General features: G+C 35.9%; 1 protein-coding gene across 1 annotated transcript in view; it reads left to right on the forward strand.

Annotated features, from left to right (window-relative positions):
• The window catches only part of PCDH10 (protocadherin 10), a 34645-nt gene extending 14593 nt beyond the window's left edge, over nucleotides 1-20052 (forward strand). Inside the window, 4 exon segments of the mRNA XM_039550551.1 lie at nucleotides 506-811; nucleotides 13793-13888; nucleotides 15820-15894; nucleotides 18186-20052. Of these exon segments, the coding sequence (XP_039406485.1) occupies nucleotides 506-811; nucleotides 13793-13888; nucleotides 15820-15854 (437 nt within the window). The 3' untranslated portion in view covers nucleotides 15855-15894; nucleotides 18186-20052.
• The last annotated feature ends 260 nt before the right edge of the window (nucleotides 20053-20312 follow it).

Below are 20312 nucleotides of genomic sequence, written 5' to 3' on the forward strand. Positions count from 1 at the left end.
CAGATAATTCCTTTAAAGGACTCACTAATGTTTCATTTTGTAAATGAAATCTGTGATTCCTCAATCCAGACATTTAATTTCTTTGGTCAGAGATATATTTATGTAGAAACAATTCCTTCATGTTCTTCAGCAAAGATTTTCAACCAGTGAACCACAGACATCAATCTACAAGTAGAGTCAAACCTTGTATGAATGGGTTCTAAACAGTGAGATCTGCAAGAGATTTTGTGAGACAGAACCACCGATACTCTTCTTCTTGTGGTATTTTTGTGTGTGTGTGACATTCTGGCATTTAGTTGCACTTAAAGGGCATCTTTCACCTCTGAAGACTGGACAACCAGATTTTTGGTTGTGTTGTTGTTGAGGAGATGAAGCTAGTGGATGAAGTTCTTACAGCATTTCTCTTTCCACTTCTCTTTCCTTGGCATAATCTTTCTTATCTGTCAGCAGCCGTTCATGATGCTGAAGCTTATATCTGTAGTTTCTTTTTCTTTCATGCTTGCAGGCATGGATCTCTTCTCCAATTGCACAGAGGAATGTAAAGCACTGGGCCACTCAGATCGGTGCTGGATGCCTTCCTTTGTTCCATCCGATGGACGCCAAGCTGCAGATTACCGCAGCAATCTGCACGTACCTGGCATGGACTCCGTTCCAGACACTGAAGTGTTTGAAACACCAGAAGCCCAGCCCGGGGCAGAAAGGTCCTTCTCCACCTTCGGCAAAGAGAAGGCCCTTCACAACAGTCTGGAAAGGAAGGAGTTCGATGGACTGCTGTCTAATACACGAGCGCCTTACAAACCACCATATTTGAGTAAGTACTATTCAAAAAGCTGTGTGGAAGTGTTCCCTTGGCGGGAATAAAAATTAGCTCTTTCTGCTTTTCATGCTAGGAAACATACAGGCACAATTTTAGGAACAGGGGAGAAAGATGGCTTCTCTTGGATTCAGGCAACAGTGAAGAAGGCATTGTTCAGTGCTTTTTTAAATAAGACAAAATCTTCATTGTTTTTAGTGTGACATCATTGTCAACAACAAAAGTGTCAGCTAATATTAGTGGGGGAGTTGCTCAATTTTGTTTTCTGATGCTGGCTTATTTGCAAAATTTTCTTGGATAGCTGGTTTAAACATTGATGTTGCCAGGCTAATGTTTTCTAAAACTAGAGTTAAATTGAGAGAACAGTCCTAGGAGCTTCTTTTTATAATTGAGAAGTATCTTGTGAATGAAGAGTATTTATATTATTTTGAAGTAGCTATTTACATAGTTTGGAAGGAAGAAGAGAAAACCTTTTGCCTGCAGTCTGATCATCTTTCAGCCTACATAGTATTGACTCGTCAGTGCTCCTCTGTGCCTTCTGTCTCGTTCCAAAATCCTGCCTCCTTCTTTAGTCACCTTTTGACTGGTTACGTGGCATAAAAGGGTGTGATAGATCTCAGAGAGACCTTCATAATTCCTTTTGGAGTCTGAGCCAGCTGTAGAACCCTTGAGTAGCACTTTGATCTAATACGTCTTTTCATTCTATTTAGCTGTGTTCTGTATTTTATTAGAGACTGTAATTTCCTTGACTTCCAGAATTTTTGATGTTTATCTGATCCAAATCATCCAAAGACATTAACACTGCAATATCGACCCTTTTTTAAAACAACAGACGTCTTTTAGGCCAGCAGATTGAGGGTAAAAGAAAAAAAAATCTCTCTGAATGGTATTCATTTATTTATTTTCCTAAAGCATTTAATTGTTCTGAGTGGTGGTGTGCTGGCAGTCCTGATATGTGAAGATCTTTGCTACAGATCATTCTCCGCACAGACAGCTCAGTTCTCCCTTCTTAGCTGGGTGTGCTGGTATTTTCATTCATTCAGGAAAGGTCTTTTTACCACTTCAACTCTTTAGATTCACTTTAGTCACAACTTTAGATTTGACTACCACTTCTGATATGTGAAAGCCATTCCTACAAAACCTGTCCCGAGACAATCAGCTTATTTTGTGTGGGCTAAAATGTCATGTGTCAATCATCCAGTAATATTCTAAAGACCAGTGTGAAATTTCAGTACAGCCTAACAACTTTCAGTCTTTCTTGAACTGATCTTCCATCATTTATTTCTACAAAACATTGTTTAGCACTAAGCCATGATCTAGCAGTACTGATTTCATCACTGTCACCTCAGTTAAAAAATTAACTTTAATTTAACAAGTTTGGTAGCATCGTTAGATGGTCTAATCACAACGGAGTTCTGGTGCCGTATGGATGTTGCAATGATGATTGTTACCTGGTGACACCTCAACGATAGTGCTGTTCTGGTTTGTTCTAGGCCTGGGAGTTTAATTTCAAATAGTAATACATACTTACTTTATTGATCGTTTAGGAATTTTAATTTTTTTTTTTACATAAGTGTAAGTAGTTTTGTTGAACAATGTCTTTACATAGAGACATTGATCTACATTTTACACTTTTCTGGTACAAGGGCATAAACAATTGGAAGTAATATATCAGAAGTAACCAATATAAATGAGTGTTATTATATAATCTACTCTTGAAAATCCAGATTTAGTTCTGTTTTTCTTCCATGAACCTCAAAGCTAAAATTTCTACAAAACAAGAGTAATGCTCCTCTGGTTTATTTTCCCTTATTTGGTATTTTCTTTTTGGTATTTTACATTATAATTGTATAGCAAAGAATAGGAACAGCAAAAACAAAGTGAGCACTAGAAATGAGTAAATAATTTATTATTAATAATGTATTAAATGAATAAGGCAAGAAAAATATATAAGAGGAAGTTGATTTAGGAAGAAACCTTAGTTGATTCAGTGGGTAATTGCAATTAAAAATAAAATTAAATTCAACTTCTTAACACGGAAGACCATGTCAAAATCAGTTTGTCAGTAGAATGATTTTTTAAAAGAAGTAATTAAAATGTATGAAACAGAACCATCATATTAAGCAAAAACATTGTATAAAAATTTGAAGCGTGTATGAAAATGGCCACATGAAAAACGAATAGCAAAGAATAAAAAGTGTATTGCAGAATGCAAAAACTGTTTGAATTTAATAGGTGTCTTAAAAAAAAAGAAAGATTGTAAAGCAAATGATCAGAAAAGTTCATAAATTCTAGCAGGTGAATTTTAGAGTAGTAATTAGCGAACATAAGAGGGATGCCTTAGAGTAAATAGCCAAAGGCATGCAAACAATATAGACAACTTTTAAGATGTCAGGTGTAGTAAGCTGGGAGAGAATTAGTGAGTCTTGAGCTGCAGTTAGTGAGGACAAGGATGTGGCAGAGATTCTAAACTGTTTCTTTGCATTTGTATTTTTCCGAGGAGGGACAGAGAAAGACAGGCGTATCTAGGAAGGCACCCATCCCGGGTAACCATTTTAAATAATTGTGTGAGAAATGTAAGAGGATGTGAAATGTAAGAGGATGTTGTTTTAAAATTGTTGTTGAAAGGAGTCCGTGGATTATGTGTTTCTTTAATTTTCAGCTTCTAACAAGAGCTGGTAACGAAAGAGTGTCAGAAATTGTGTTTATCACTTAAACATGTACTAGAAAACCTTGTAAATTAGAGATCAGTGAGGAGCCTCAGCATAGGACATACATTTGTGATTTAGGGGTTTTAGGAACAAGGTAGCTGGCATCTGACCAGGAAAGTAATACAGAAAGATTGTCAATCTATTAGAATTTTGATAGAGTGAGTGAGAATTAATCAATAGAGTGTATTTGAACTGTCAAAAAAAACCCTTTAGCACAGCTTCTGTGTAGTAGAAGAAGCTCCTAAAGTAATCAAGTGTTGTCATAGGGCAAAGCATTACCAGACTCTGTGCCTAAGAGGAAAAAGTCATAAGGATAAATGGAACATTTCAGCAGAAGCAGAGTTCCCCAAGCATCTATGCGGAAATCCATGGAGTTAAAAAACCATTAATTCTCTAGAAACAGCGACCAGAAAAAGGGGGAAATGTTTGCAGATGACATGAAGGGGTTTGGGTCCTTCGAGTCTCGAGTAGCACATACCCCTGATGTGCGGTGAAGCGTGGGCAAACCTCGTCTGCTTCCAAGGTACCTGGCTCTGGAATGCAGAGCTGCAGAGCCACGTCAGCACACCGGGATAGCTGAGGAACCCACTCCCTGGAGCTGTGCCCTTAGGCAGTGGCTCCAAAGGATAACTGGTAGCTCTACGTGGAGCTTTCATGGTGCCATGGGAGTGTGTCTGCTCTGGGATTCCTGCACTGTGTTCCAATGGGTGCATTCAGTGCAGAGCCTTAGAAAAGATAAATGAAGAAAGTGATGTATATTATCATGAGAAATTGGAATTCATTCTGAGAAAAAAAGACCATGGAATATTTCCCTGAGAAGTTTCCCACAATGTACAAAGCCAGCAAGAAGGAAATAAAATACCAGGTTGTAAAAAGGAATTGAATTGAAAATGCACTAAAAAAGTGCTACAAAACCCCTACACAGATCATGTCACTATGTTCCTCCAGACAGTCTATTCATTCCACAGAAACACATGGCATAACAGCAACAATACTGAAAATAACTCTCTGCAAAGTCATATCAAAAGCTTAGTACTAATTAATGTAGACAGGCTGCTATAGGAGTGTGAAGTGAAGGAGGCTGCATGAGAACTGAGAAGGTAAATTGCATGCTTTTGTTTGCTGGGCTCAATGACAGGAGAGCAGCAAGGCAGCAAAACAACTGAAGGGCAACAGGATCATGAACTGATCAGATCATGCACATTTGATAAAATGATACCAATTTGACAAAAATTGCCGTAACCTGTTGAACTTGTGCAGCATGATTGAAACTGAAGGCTTAATATAGTGGGCATTTGGGTATTTGGTTCTTTGTGGTTGGAGGTTTAGATCATTGCTTGCAGAAGTGAAAACAGCAGCTATATTACAAATTGTAATGTAGAAAAGTACACAAATCCTCATACCTGACAGTTTCTTTTTGTTCCATCATCAAATTTTCACCTTGCTGGTCTAAGCCATTGGACTTACTCATACACCAATTTCCACATAAACATGCATATTCTACGTATTATTCTGAGCAAAATATACTGTAAGTAGATTGCTATATATTTAATATATTTTGAAGAATATATTTTTTAATATAAGTTTTATGTAATTAATATGAGTACAAGTTATAAAATTGTGATGGGATCAGTAAACTGTAGGATTTTTGAAAATAAGTTTCTCATAGAGTGACTCCAGGATTCTCCCAACTCACATATTCTTCTTACTGTGTAACTAATACTTACTACTTCTTATTCATCCACGTGGTTTGAACACTGCCTTTCTGCAGACAGTTAAGAGATTTTCATAATGACTTGAATGTTCATAGAACATGAAAGAGATTCTGAACTTGCCTGGAGACAATAAAATAAGTGAAATAACACTGGTGAGGAAAATAAAATGCAGCTTTTAGAGAATTCCTATGTTTTTAATTCTAGCCATTTCTAGCTAAGTTTTCATTCAATGTTGGTTTTATTAGCCATTACTTTTATAAATAATATTACTGTAGTTACCAAAACCCCTAATCCAAGATTCAAACTCCGTTGGACCATATTCTGTAGGATATATAACAGAGACTGTCATCACAATGAATACCTGATCAATCTGATTCTGCTCTATTTCTAATACTTTGAACCAGGTCCTGAGTTGGTAGCAGTGGAAACAGCACCATTAAATTTGCCTCAGGAGTATTTTGCCCTATAATTGATAAGAAATAGCTTTCATTTTTTAAAATATAATTTTGGTTCATTTTAGATGGGTAATAATTTTGTAATGCTTTAGAACTTTCCTGAAGTTTCATACTGACATTAGTGATAGAATAATTTTTCTTCCTATTAAAAGGTTAGGATATTTTCAATATACAAAACTGCCATAAAACCTTAACTTTCTATGTAGAAATGCTTATTTTGCTCTAAAAAAATTACTTTGGCAATGCTTAATCTACTTTGAAAGCAGATTAAAATAAACTACATAAGGGCACAATTTCCTGCATGAAATAACAGTGTTTACACAAGGAGACATTCTGGAATAATAACTGTGTTCTAAAGTAGCCCCCTAGTTAGCTCTGCAACCTTTTCTACACACGCTCAAGCATTTTCATCCTCACTGATGAAAAGGTATCATTATCACGGCAATTATTGCCAACACCATCAACATATTTTATGTATGAATCAGGATTTTATCATGTTAGGTAGGACATAGAGGATAAAAAAGCTGATCTCTTACCCAAAGAGCTGGTGTCTAAGCAAGGTGAATTGGAAAGGGGAAAAAAATCCCTTTCTCTGGACATTTTGATTTGTGTGTTCTAAACATCATCCCTTTGATAGATGCACATAGTTCTGGGTTGCAGATTCAGGGGATTTGGATGAGACTTGTTAGTATCATCCAAAGAAATTAAATGTAAGTTTGGCCTCATTCCATGCCTGTGCTTCTTTGGCTGGATCACCACTGACTCGCTCTGCAGCAGAGGTACCGTGGAGGTCTGAGCACAATTTGGTCCGAGCACAAGTCCCTGTGTTTCTGTGAAAGCACACATGAAATCTGATGGTTTCGTTCTACAGAGTATTTGTCACCTGCTCAATTTGATCTATCCAAGTCGAGTTGGTTTACAAAGGAAATTAAAAAGTTTTCAAAACCCTTTTCACTGTTGAATGTTTCAGAATTGGACCATTAATTAATTTTAAATAATCTACCACAGAGCTAACGCAAAGCACAGTTTAACTTACAGTCATTATCCATCTTCCTGAATTAGATTGGAATAAATGACCTAGAGGAGAACAACGTTCATGTATTTACACCAGGACAAGAAGTGCCTCTCACAATCCTTTGATTATTTTTCAAAGGATTAAAAAAAGTGCATGTAAATATTTATTGTGTATTTTGATCTAGTTAGGATCATAAAGGCCCAATTCTGTATGCCAGGATTTGTAACACAACACTTTCTGCTGATGTTTAACATAAATATTTGAAAAGATGTTTTTAGCAAGAAGTCTTTACTGTCTTGAAACAACTTTCAAAAAAAAAAAAAGAGAAAGAAATTACACTTTGGTACACTCAATATGACAGAAGAAGAACTTTCTTTAGTTTTTTATTTGATTAACTACATCTCATTCCTGGAAATTATTTGGGTAGTTTTATCACAGATGTGATAGACATAATAGTATTCCATTTATGTAAACATCAATAACGGCTATTTTGAATGGGACACTTGAATAATTTTTGAAAATGAGGCCTGTCTGCATTTTTGCTTTTAAAATTAGTCTACGTGATTTCTAATACAAATCAGGTATAAATTTGTGAGCTGTCCGATCTCTTCATTAATATTTTTTAATTCAATTTAATTCAATTTTTTAATTCAATTTTCACTTGAAGTGAAAAGGCAGAGAAGTAAAACCAAAGAAATTAGCACCAATAAATTGCATGTACATATTACAGTTCTTGGTCTAAGAAGAAAACATTGTAATGCTGGATTTAAAAAATTTATACTGAAACAAAATGTTTATTGGCATGAATAAACAAGTTATATGTGCACACTCAAAGAGTTGTTCCTTTGTCAGTAGTACAGTTTTGTGCTCAGAAAGAATGTTAAACTATGTGGATATCCTGCCACAGAGAAACTCCTGACTTACATTCAGGGATTTATCCCTAGGACAGGATACAGCTCTGATTTCTGCACAGATGAGAATTACTTTGCACATGCGAAATTTCTTAGCAGAAATGGAGAATGAGTTGAAAGGCCATCATCCAATAATGCTAAGAAACCTAATGGGAAACCTTTTATTTTCTATTAAGTCTAGTAGAACATTCCCTTTTTTGCTGTATTTGAAATGCTGAGATTTTTTTGCTTATACCTCATTTGCCACTTCAGATACATCATCTCTGTTAGGTAAATAAATCTTACAATAAACCTCCTACACCTGAAATAAAACTTAAATGTGTGCTAATTAAAATACAACTGAGGGAGAGCAAGACTGTGATGTATTTTTATGCATAATAGTAGGTTCTTCATGATCTTGAATAAACCACTTCTTATGATTCAACTGTTCAGTGTTTATTGCACAACTTCTGAAAGGTACTTTTATCTTACATTCACGACTGGTTTGCATTCTTCTTGGGAATGTATTCTTCTTGGGAATGTATTTTTCTTCCAGCTTCTGCTCAAGGGGAAGAACACTTACAGGGCATTATTGCAGCAATAGAAAGGAAATGTAAAAGCCAAATTAGAAAGGAATTTATAAATATGCAAAGATAACTGGGCTTTAGCCCAACAAAACCTATACATTACATTATTTTAATCAATTTTTATGGAAGTAGTGAATATAAGAAAGGGAAATAAGCATTCTTCTTTTAGTTTTAAAGCACAGGTGATAGCTCTTAAATACTATTTGCTTCAATCTGTTTCTGTAACTGCAGTCTTGGGCAGAATTAACAGTACCCAGGACTGTACAAAATACTGATTAAAAATTGTGCCCGTCTTTAGGTTTACATAATATCTTCTATCTTAGATGACTCTAGAGCTGTTCCCAGCTACAGTGCAAGAAAATAATTGAAAAAGTTAAAAAAAATTAGTAATTTTTATTTGAAAGAAAATGATACTTTAAGTCAGTCTTAAGAATAGGTATTTCAACTACTTCTTTTCCTCTAATAGCTGTAAAAGTCTGTATTTGCCAGTTCTGACTGGAATGCATAGAAGTCCTGTGTATCTTAGCAAGCTCAGGCTGGTGCTATATTTATTCATTTAGGTCAATTTTGAGAGTGCTTATGTGTGCTGTGCATATACCATCTGTGGAGATTTTTCTTTTTAAATTATGGGACACCGTTTTCTGTGTTCCTACCAGTGGAGTACGAAGAAGACCGAAAAACCCAGCAGAAAGATTGCTTGAAACTTCACAGTAATTTTTAAAATTACTGTGCTACGCTGGTTTAAAATTCCAAAACACGTCTTGTCCTATAAATTTAAATCCTATGACAGAGGTAATTTAGCCACTTAGGGTCATGAGTCTCTCTGGGAAGCATGGAGATGTTTGCAGTTAAAATTTTCAAAGGCACTAAAGTTATTTATTTTTGATAGGCAAATTCTATTCATTATAAATAAATGGTGTTCTTCAATGTACAAGCCTCCTTATTGTCACAGTCAGGAGCTGGAGAATTGAATGTGTGCCTGCTCTTGGGTCCGTGCACAGCGAAGTCCTTTCCTCTCTGCGTGCCTCTGCCCAAGGAACTCCTTGGCCTGCAGAGGAGAGGCAATTATACTTGCTTTGGATCTTTTGCTGTACACAATAACTGTGATTTTCCACAGTTATTTCCACTGCTTTAATTTTAGAGAGTTTCCTTTCCTTTTTCTTACTTTTTCTTGCCTTGACCTAAGTAGGAAAAATAGGGAGAGCCATTTAAAGAATGCAACAAATAGCCAGTAAGAGAGGGAAGTGCATCAGTTTATCATGTTTGGACAAGCACGCTGTAGGGATTGGTGTTGCTGTTTATCTGGCAAGCCTGTAAACAGCTTTATTTGTGTGCATTAACCACTGAGAATCCACATTTCCGAGCTAGTGGTGTGATTACTGCTGCTGGGAAGTAGCTGTGAATATGTTTGTTTTAGAAATACAGTATGGCGAGGTCAGAAAAGTGAAAAATTAGGTATTGGGTACCTTTTTGGAGAGGAAGTAGGAGGTACAATTAAAATATAATTTTTAACTTCAATACCTAACAAAAAATACAGGGGACACAGAGAAGCAAATTTTCAGAACTTGGTTCCTAAATTCTGCCTGAAAATCTCATGCTTGTATGAGTTGCAAGAGTAAATCTGCATTTCTTGCATACCTATGAACCTATTTTATATGTGTAAATGGTGTTATTTTACATGGAATTTTTACAGGTCATCAGAAGTAATGTGGATTAGAAAGGAAAAATAAAGGATGCAGAGTAGATTCCCCTAAGAAGTACAGGAATGACAGACTCCTGTTTTTGCAAGTGAGCTGAGTCTTCTGACTTTATCTTTTCACCTTCAGCATCTCGGCTGCATTCAGCCCTGGAAAAAGATCCATTATGAAACTGCTTGAACGCAACCTTTCTTTATTCATAAGGAATTTTATAGATGCTGATATTGTGAATTCATCTTTTGTCAGAGTAAAATTCTGTCACTTTGTGACTTTTTTAGTTGACTGTTTGGGCTTTAATTTAACATCCATCTATGCTCAATTGGAATTTAGATGACAATTGAATGGAGCTGCACACAGCTGTGCATATTGATACTGAGATCTGAAAAAGTTCTACCTTACAAAGGAGATGCAGTAATAACTTTTTTTCTGCTCTACTTGAGATAAAAGGACTGTGTGCTTTGTGCTCCCACTATTCTTTATAAGGTACTCTAATGAACTAAATGGAATCCTTTCCACCACTGGAATGTCATGGTCTGTACTCTCACACTCTCTGGCCTGCCTTTAGCCTGTGTCAACCAGCTTTTTTCCCTAACAAGTCTGGGGCGTGGTGCCACTCCTGAAAGCAGATTGAATATGTTCTCATGCTGTGCCCCTGTATATTGCTTGATATGGCTGAGAAATTTTAATAATGTGGATATAAATCGTTCCATTCTGGTAGTCTTAAGTGACAAAGAATGGTGATGGACAAGCTTCATTTATGGATAGAAACAAGCCAATATGCATTTTTGAAAAAGAGAAGTTTTAAAAGTCTCGTGAGAAGCCTTTGATACACTTAACGCCTGTTATCTTGCTAAACTGGGAAAGCCTCCCTAAAATCAGTGTGTGCTGCTCATGACAAGCAGTGTGCTTTAGAAGCAGAAAATAAAACATTCAGAAAAAGAGTGGGAACATATCTGTCAGGTCCTAATGCCAGCTAATCCCTGCTAGGAGAGAGGAATGTTGGAAAAAACATCATGGCAAAGATAAATTGGATAGGAATTTAGTGTGATGCTGATGCAACACTGTAATGCATGTTACCTCATGTAAGAACAAGTAAATTTAATTATTTCAGGCCAAATCCTGCATGAATAATTTAGACACATCTGAAGGCCACCAAATGGTGATCTACATGTCTGCTTCTCCCTTGAATCTATAGGGAACTGAGGCACTTATGAGCAATTTAGGAGGAATGGTTCATATCCCTCCTCTTCTCCCCAGGGCACTGAAAATTTTAAGTCGCACTGTAGCTGGCCTTTAGTGTATTCTGCATTGGTTAACCCTCAAACTGAAATGTTCATTTTCAGGCTTGTCAGCTTAAAGAAATGTGTACTGCAGATTTTGTAAGAATGCAATAAAGATGGTGAATTAAAAAAAAAAAAGAACAAAAACAAATAGACTAAAAAGAAAAGAAGATTGAGGAGAAGAAATTACTGTTGCATATAAACACACAAGCAATTTTTATAAAATAATAAAGAAAGGAATAAAATATTGGTTTTACTAAGGATAATACCAAAATCATTAGCTTATAGTGAATTGTAAAAAATGTGAATTTGGCACTAGATCATGTATGTAATTAAAATAAGTTGTTGATGGAGAATTTGGAAATATTCTTGGGGAATATGCTCTGTGCTGTAAGTTTTGACATACATCAGGAGTAATTTGGGAGTTTTTTATTAGGTCAACCCAGTACATAATTATAAGAACTCTTGCAAAATTAAATATTCCATGGTTCTGTGACTTTAATAGTGATGTCATGTATTATCTTTAGTGTTTTCAGGTAGATAATATGGTTATAATAGTACAGAAAGACAAAGAAGCTTTATTCCCATTGCAACTTGTGGAAAAATGGTCTTTTAGTATTTTACAGTACATTATAGAATATAGCCTAGTACTTTCTGTGCTGAGTTGTAGTAACTAAAAAGCATTGTTTCGGTAGTAAATAATCAGAACGAGAGATAAATCAAATCTGACATCTGCTATGCTGCTGGGCTGTTGCTGGGAGTGGAAAAGAAAATTCTCTGCATTTAGAACAGAAAATCAAATGCACATAAAAGTATCTTGTGAGCAACAGAACATTGATGACAAAATCCAGGGCTTGATTCAAAAGACAATCCTTCTTAGTCATGTGCTTGATGTAAAGCACATGTTGATTAAGGTCACTGCTTAAATGAACTGGGACTTGGGTAGTTGTTCTTAAGAACTGAAAAGCTTTTTTTTTTTGTTTTTTTGTTTTTTTGTTTTCTAGAGGATTAGCTAAGTCCAGGTGGCATATAAATCTCAGAGCTCCCAATAGTACCAGAGAAACATTATTTCAGTGGCTGTCATGATGTGTCAGCATTTGTATCAGGCATCTCACTTGCCGTATGAAAACAGTTGCATGTTCTAAACATCAAAAATACCTAAATACCTTTTAAGTATGTATTTTCCAATCTCAAAAAAAAAGCTAAAAGAAGTGGCAATATGTGTAAGTCAGCAATTTGGTCAATACTTTTTTTCAAAAAATAATGATAATCTTTTGTTGGTCTAGAACATGATGTTCACATTTGAAAAGTGGCAGTTTTGTACTTAAGTGCAAAGGATAAACCACTTGCCCCTTTTTCCTGGAGTAGGTAACAGTGCTTGTCAGGTTTACTGCATTATGGTCAGTGCAGTATCCAGCACTGTCAAATTTTGGCATGGTCGGGAATCCTTCTTTCTTGAACTGATTTAAATGAATATAGACATGGAAATGTATGCACTTAATGAAAGGAGGAAGAAAAGCACAATATATGTGGTTATATAGTTTTCTTTATATAAAAGACAGGGTTTTTTTGCATAATCATGTTTGTTCCAAAAGTAAAGATATACTCTCAAAGGAAGGAAAGATTTTAATGGTTTGTGGAGATTATTTATTTAGCTAAAATCAAGCCTGTTTCCAGAAAAGTTTCAGCACAGCAATACAAACTTTTGCATTTTGGCCTACTCTTAATTTATTCATAGCCTGAAGACCTGGTGCTCACAATTGATTTTCTTGTCTCACATGAAATCTGGGTAATTGTACCCATCAGTCCAAATGCTGTTGGTTTATTTTAGAAACAATATTTTTATCTTGGGTTTTGCAGATGGCAGAAGGAACATTTCAGCCATACTGAATGCCATATCATTATTAGGGGCAAATTCTACCCTGGGGCAACTGACAGGTTCACATGCATGAGCTTCTCCTGCCTTCCCTGTTGTGTCACAAGCCAGAATTCAACAGGCAGAATATGGTCTCATTCTCACCTAACAGCTTTAAGTGGCCCTCAGGATTCTTCAGACACACTCCTAAAGCACACAAACAGTGATCACCAAAGCCAACAGACTCACTGACATTAGAGGAGAGTCTATCTTATTTCATTATTTATCAATATTTTCAATTACAAAAGTAAGTATGCTCCATCTTCCTTTTTTTTTTTTTTTCTTTTCCCCCAACTATCTGATATAATGCAGAGTTAAAAACCCACGTTAATTGTGTAAAATGAAACATGGGCATCTGGACTGCAGGGTGTTTTATCCAAGAGTTCTCTACTGAATGTATAGACTTGAAGAACAAAATCTCTTCACTAAAGCCTTGAAAGAAAAGAAAAAATGTTCCCCTTAAACTAACTCATGAGGAAAAGATATATGAGTAAAGTGCTATTTTTATGTTTGTGTTCCAAAGTTTATTGGACTGGATAAGACACTCTCTTTTTATTATGCCATTAATGGAATATTCATAAAAGATTATTAGCAATGCTTTAGCAAACTTCTGTAAGTAATAGATCATTTTTAAAAGAAAAAAAAAGACTTTATGGATTGCAAAGTATACTGAATTGACACCTGCAGTGACTGGAATGCTTTTTTATCCACAGAACATGGGTGGCAGCAGAGTAATCCCCATCCTACATCCCCCAGCCCCAGCCCCAGCCGTGTGTCTCACCCTTTACCTGGATGCACCACTACGAAGGGTGAGGGAGCTCCCGTTCACTTGTTGACCTCTTTCCAAAAAAATATAGTTGCTGATAATCTGAACTTGAGCTCCAAGTTAAGTGGAACAGCCAGGTTATTTCATACAGAATATATTCTACCACTGCTTAGGTCTCTGTCTCTATTTGCTTGGGCTGAGTTGGAGCAGGGGTGCTGAATTTGCAGCCTGGTTGGTTGGTCACTAGCATTATCCACTACTGGCTCTGGTGAAGCTACTGGGACACAGTGAAGAGCCATGTTTCATCTACTAAAGTTAACATGTAGACTGTAAGGCAGACCATCAAAATATAAGGACAGTCAAAATTAACAATGTAAATTTAAAACCAACCTTGCCGTAATGCATATGAGGTAATTAACTCCTTTTAAAATTATTGTTCACTGCAAGTGAGGCCAGAATAGCGGGGCTGTTTCTGAGTGAAATGCAGGAAGTCACAGCCTCCTCTGTTCCTTCATCATTTGCTGTGCTCTGTGGTGAATGCTCCATCTGGGTGGCATGGTGAGGCATGCAGTCTGTACAGGGGACCCGCAAGAGAAGACAGTGAGTGGAGTGCTTGCATAAAAGCCCATATGTGAAAGCCTATGTGAAGGCAAATATTGCTTGGATATTGTCTGAACTTAAAGAACCTAGGTCTGAAACAAGATAAGAGTTTACATACTGGCTTTACCCCTGTTCTCCTGTTGCATAAGTTTTTTGGTTTAAAAGAAAAGCGTTTAGGTCATCTTTCTCCTAAGTGGAGGGGGATCAGGAGTATATCTGCAACAGCAACAGCATGCCTGGTATTTGATACTCTTTGGAAATTTTATCATCTAGCAGTTCCTTTGGATCTTTAGGCTGTTGGCACTTCTGGGGGGACTCAGCAGTTGTGTAAAGACCAGAAGTAATGCTGCAGGTGTTTATGGAGCTATTAAATACAGTCCAGAGGGAAAGTGACAATAGTTATAAAACGTATAGCATGTGTTTTCTTTTTCTGCTTGTGTTGCCAGCTGTGGAGGGAAGCACTGGGCCCTTCCTCTGTCCCTGTTAGATTAGCTACCACTGCTAAGCTGGAACAAAATTTGATTGTGAGAGTTTGAAGGTGTTCCAAGCACAGACAATCCCTTCTAGGCTTTGCCAAAAGAGGAGATACTCCTACCTGTACTCATAAAGTAGTAATCCAACACCAAGTTTGGATGCAACAGGATGGTTTGCAACAGGGTGAAAGGAAGATTTATTAAAGAAACAAGAACTTTACAGTATTTTCAGTTCGTTTCTGATCCATGAGCTAGGAATTATCACTGCATAATTTACTCTCTCTTTCCTGTTTCTTATGATAGTGTTTTTAATTTCTTTTTCTGTTCAACTACCACTAATGTCTTTTTATGTCTTCTCTTATCAGTCTACACAAAACTAGCTTGCTGTGGATGGGAGGCTTGTTAGGGTGTATTGAGCAACAAATGAATCTTAATATATTTTTGCCAGGTCTTATTTTATTTTATTGTTATTGTATTTTATTGTATTTTATTCCATATAAATTTTATGCATTAAGTGCTCTTACTGTAACACTCAAAATCTTCGTTGTTTAGGGAAGGATCAATAGTCAGTACACCATAAATCCTGTACCCTAAGAATTTTAATTGCAATGCGTGCCAATCTTTAATCATCTTGTTCACCTCAAATAATATTAGAATATATGTACAATTAGTATAATTACATTGTCAGAATTATGAAATTGCTTATTAATAAAGCCTTTTTTTGACTACCCATACTCACACAGCCATGAAGCTTCCCTGCATACTAGTTTGAGAGTTTGAAACAGGTGATAAAATAGGGATGAAAGAGAGAGCTGTGATCTCAGTGGAGATATTAGGCACCAGAAATGATGGTGTTCTTGTTCCAGCTCTTACACTGACTCTGATACTTCCATTTCTATAGCACTTGCCATCTCTGGATCTCAAAGTGGATTATAAAGAATAGTGATTTAAACCTTCCTGCACCTCTAGGAGATAGGTAAGCAATATTATTCCCATTTTACAGATGGAGAAATTGTGATACAGAGAGGCTTACTGTTTCTTATTTAAAAGTTTATTTATGAACACACATGCATGCACACACACAGAACTCAAAGCAGATGTCAGAACTTCTGTTGCTCTCTTTTTTAAGTTGAGTCCATCCTCCTTTCCATTTAACCTCTCTGGTTTATATTCCCCATCTGTAAAAAGACGGAAATTGGTATAGACATGGAGAGATTTGCTTGCACATAAGTTTCTGTGCAAAACCAGAAAAAAGCCAAACAAACACGGAAGATGAAAGTTGCCTTTAAAATCCAATGCTTTTTTATGTGTTGGCAGAGGATATTTTAAGATTTGGGACAAAAATTTTTGTAGGTGGGGAGAGTTGCAGTAATTCTGCAACCTAATGCATAATATTTAGTTATGGCTATAAAAGGGCCTGACTGTTTTGTAATATAAGCATATTAACGCTGAAGATTAAAAATTTGAAAATGCATCAATTTACATGTCAAGATGCCAGACACAACCAGTAACTCAATCTCTGTTTTACCTGAAAGATGGTAAATCAACATCAACAGCCCCAAGGCACTGTGTCAGACAGGAGTGGGGCAGTGGTGCTGCATAAAAGCAGGGATCGCCCCAGCTGCATCTCTGTTTATCTTTCTCCCAGCAAAGTCCTACTGTGTCTGTAGTGCAGCATGAGTTCCTCAGAGGCAGGCACCAATCTAGATGACTATGCTTAAATATTTACAAGAGAACTGAAATTATTACTGAGCTTTGGGAAAAAAGTTTTAAAGGTCCAATATAAGTCTTGTTATCGTTACTACTATTATTGGAATGATTGTTTCTTGTAATATTAAGAAAGATACTTTAAAAGATATCTAGAAACTCGATTAATATGATCATGTACTGCATCAAAACATCATGAAGGTTCTGATCTCATTAATCTTAAACCCAATGTTTAAAAAACATTTTGCAGAAGCTTTTAAAAATTCTAATTCTGCTACTAATTTGCTACAGAATTGAAAACACTGAAAACATCATCTTTTAGATGGTTTAATTTTAACAACACATCTGTCAGTTTTCTGTATGTTGAACAGATAGCTTATACAGACATGTTTTTCACATTTTCCTGTGTGCATCCTGTAGCAAGACTGGCTAGCTTAGACAAACCTACAACAGTCACGGTAACATTTTCCTGTAAGGAATCTTAACTTCCCAGTGATACAGTAGCTAGATTTCATACCTTTACTAGTGAATATATCTATGAAATAAGTATGGATAATGTGTATATTTATGTTAAATGGAACGGAGACTGGATGTGTTCATGTGTCAACATGCAAGCATCAACCTGTACATGGATGGCTTGATTCAAAGATTCATTCAAAAGTTAAGATTTTTGTTTCAGTTGTAAAACTTCATGCAGAGAAGCAGACTGAATTTCAGGTAGGGATTTAGTTGATTTGGAGCTAAGGTAACACCTGATTTTATCACTACAAGCTTTACCAGGTAATAATGGTGCTGATGCTAATTATAATACTTGAGCAAGAGAGTTAGTTCGTTGTTCTAATGTGTGGCTGAGATCAGAATTTAACCTGGGGTCTTCCTGAATGATAGTACAAATCATTTGTTACTTTTGCTCCCAATTACAGTTAAAGTAGCCAGTGTCTTGGGGAAATATAGCTACTGCAGCTGGTAGATTAGGATATGGCTTTGCTAATGCATTGACCTTCTTCATCCGTGTAACATGAGTTAATTTTCAGCCTAACAGTAAATGCTGAAATTTGAATTGTAGCACTAATGCACCATTTTTTCATCTGTCAAACTAGACTAAAGGGTCATTTGGTAATGAGGATAATGGTTCACTTTGAAAGAGAAGGAAAACCAGCTTCTGAATCTTTGGGGAAATTCTAGATCCTGCTTCAAATAACGAGATGAACTAGGGAAAAATTAGGCTGTGAAATTCCAGTAATACTTAACCTGTAAGTCTGAATATTTGCCTTATGCTGATTCTGTACAGGCACATTGGAATATCTGCCATGGCATGTTAGACAGAATAATAAAACAGCCTATGAAATTTGGTATTCAGGGTATCAAGCCTCAAAAAGAGGCTTTCTCTGAAAAGTGAATCAACATTAAACTGTTTGCTATAAAGGGAATTTTCAGCAACAGTTTGTGACAAGTTTTGATTGTTTCTCTACCCTCTAAGAAATCCTAAACCTAAGAACTGTTGGAGACTGATTTTTCTTTTTTGTTCCTCTCAGAAGTGTCTTTCTTTCTTTCCTGCAGCACGGAAAAGGATATGCTAGTCACTTCTACAGGACTTACCTGAAGCAGCATGATTTGCACAAAAGAAAGTCGACCAACAAAAAGCATCAACTTTCAACTTCATTATCTTGGCCATCCAGTTCTGTGTAACTGAAGGATTTGTGTGCTGTTGGAGACATCCTGGCCAACAATAGGACCTAATTGCTCTCAGCAGGCCTGAGAAATGAGTTGAAATGTGTAGAACTGTAGAAACTTCAGAGGCAACTGACCTTGCCTCTCTGATCAGTGTGTGCCTGTTTACAGCACTATATATCTTTCTCTCTCCAAAATGTCACTGAGCCCTTTAGATGTTTATATTCACCACAAAAAGCCAATCGTACAGATAAAAGAGATGTGCATTATAAATGCAATATCACTGTTTTAAACTTGACTGTTTTATATTATTTTTGTGTGATCAAGTGTTTCCCAAACTATTCCAACTTTACAAGAGAGATTGTGATCATGTTCTTTTCACCTGTGGGTCATAAAAATGTTGTTAATCTGAAGACCCACAAAATTATCAAAGACATTTCTGTAGTTTATACACCGTGTTGCAAAGTGTTTACTGTACTATTTCAAAGCTTCTAAATAAATATAAAATATATATATATTATATTATATATAATTTTCCGAAAAACGTGGTACAACTTAGTTGATTTCTAAATGGATTCATACAGTCTACACCATACACTAAAGTGAGAAGATGATTCAGGGTTCCTAAGCTATCCTTGCTAAAAACAAAAATAAAATAAACCTTTAATAGTACTTCCCCAAAATTCGTATTTTGGTCAATCCTGTTTTTCTTGTTTAAAAAAAAAAAAAAAAGCTGTAAGCAACAACATTTTGTCTAAAAAGTTGTAAGGAATTTTCAATGCCAAAGATGCAGCTGTCAATATTACCCGAATGAGCGTTATGTACTATCAGAGGTATAAATCACTCTCCATTATTTTGATTATGTTTCTATGGTTTTTAATTTGGAATCACGAAATCTTTTATAAGGCTCTATAAATTCACCTGTATATGTTGTTAAAAAGAACACTGGGTGTCTGTACATTTTGCAATGTAAGATATAATGTAAGTGAAGTTAAGTATTTTAAGAAAATCATCCCAAGCTCATAAATATGTATACATACATACATACACACACACACAAACACCCACACATCTCTCTTTGACATAGTTTTGTGAAACTATACAAATATATTGCCTAAAAATATTTCTCTTGTGGCTAGGAATAGTTGTTGATAGAATTCAAATTACAAAGGCAAAGTATATGCCAGACTCTTTTACACAAAGGAGATTTCTGATTAGGAACATGGCACATTCTCAGCTGACCCCTCTCCCATTGGAGTTAAAATGGTGTTGGCCACCATCTTTGTTGGGAAAAGGATTAAGCCCTTGCATATAATCTTTATGTTCTGTAATAATTCTGTGGTCTGGAACAGTATCTTAGAGCACTTCTTTTCTATGAAATATTGAAAAAAGTAAAATTTCGAAGGTAAAGTTTAAAACTACTTTCATGTCCATGGAGTTTAAGTACCATTTACTAAATGTAAAAATCTAGTAAAATTTTTTTTCTTTTTTTTTTGTGCTGTGATTTTTTCCCCCACTGTACCTTAATACATCAAACAATGAGAACTAATGAGAGCACACCTTGTTATCAGCCAATGCCTAGCCAAATTTAAACCAATTCCTACTGGTGATTCAGTATTAAGTAAAACAAGAGAAAATGTCTCATTGATTGCAGTGGAATTTGGATCATGCCGTTATATAGGAATTCTGTTATCCCCACCATGGGATGAATGTCTGAGAAGCCACTGCTATGTCATAATAGAGTTTGTGTTTCTTCTTTTTGTTTGTTGGTTCTGGGTTTTTTTGTTCTCTATAATGACAGGTCCTGTCAGATAGGAGTATATAAATCACTTGTATGAAAACCATCCTGCTGTAGATCCAAATATATACAGGGAATCCAACATTCCTGATCAAATTCCACAGGTTCTTTTAAACGTAGTAGACTAGGCCCTGAAATTGTTAATTTAATATTCCAAACAAAAAAAATATGCTCATTAAACCACTTTAATGTGCACATCTAGCACATTTCTATAACGA

This window comes from Corvus cornix, chromosome 4 (genome assembly GCF_000738735.6).
Source record: "Corvus cornix cornix isolate S_Up_H32 chromosome 4, ASM73873v5, whole genome shotgun sequence".
Lineage (NCBI taxonomy): Eukaryota > Metazoa > Chordata > Aves > Passeriformes > Corvidae > Corvus > Corvus cornix.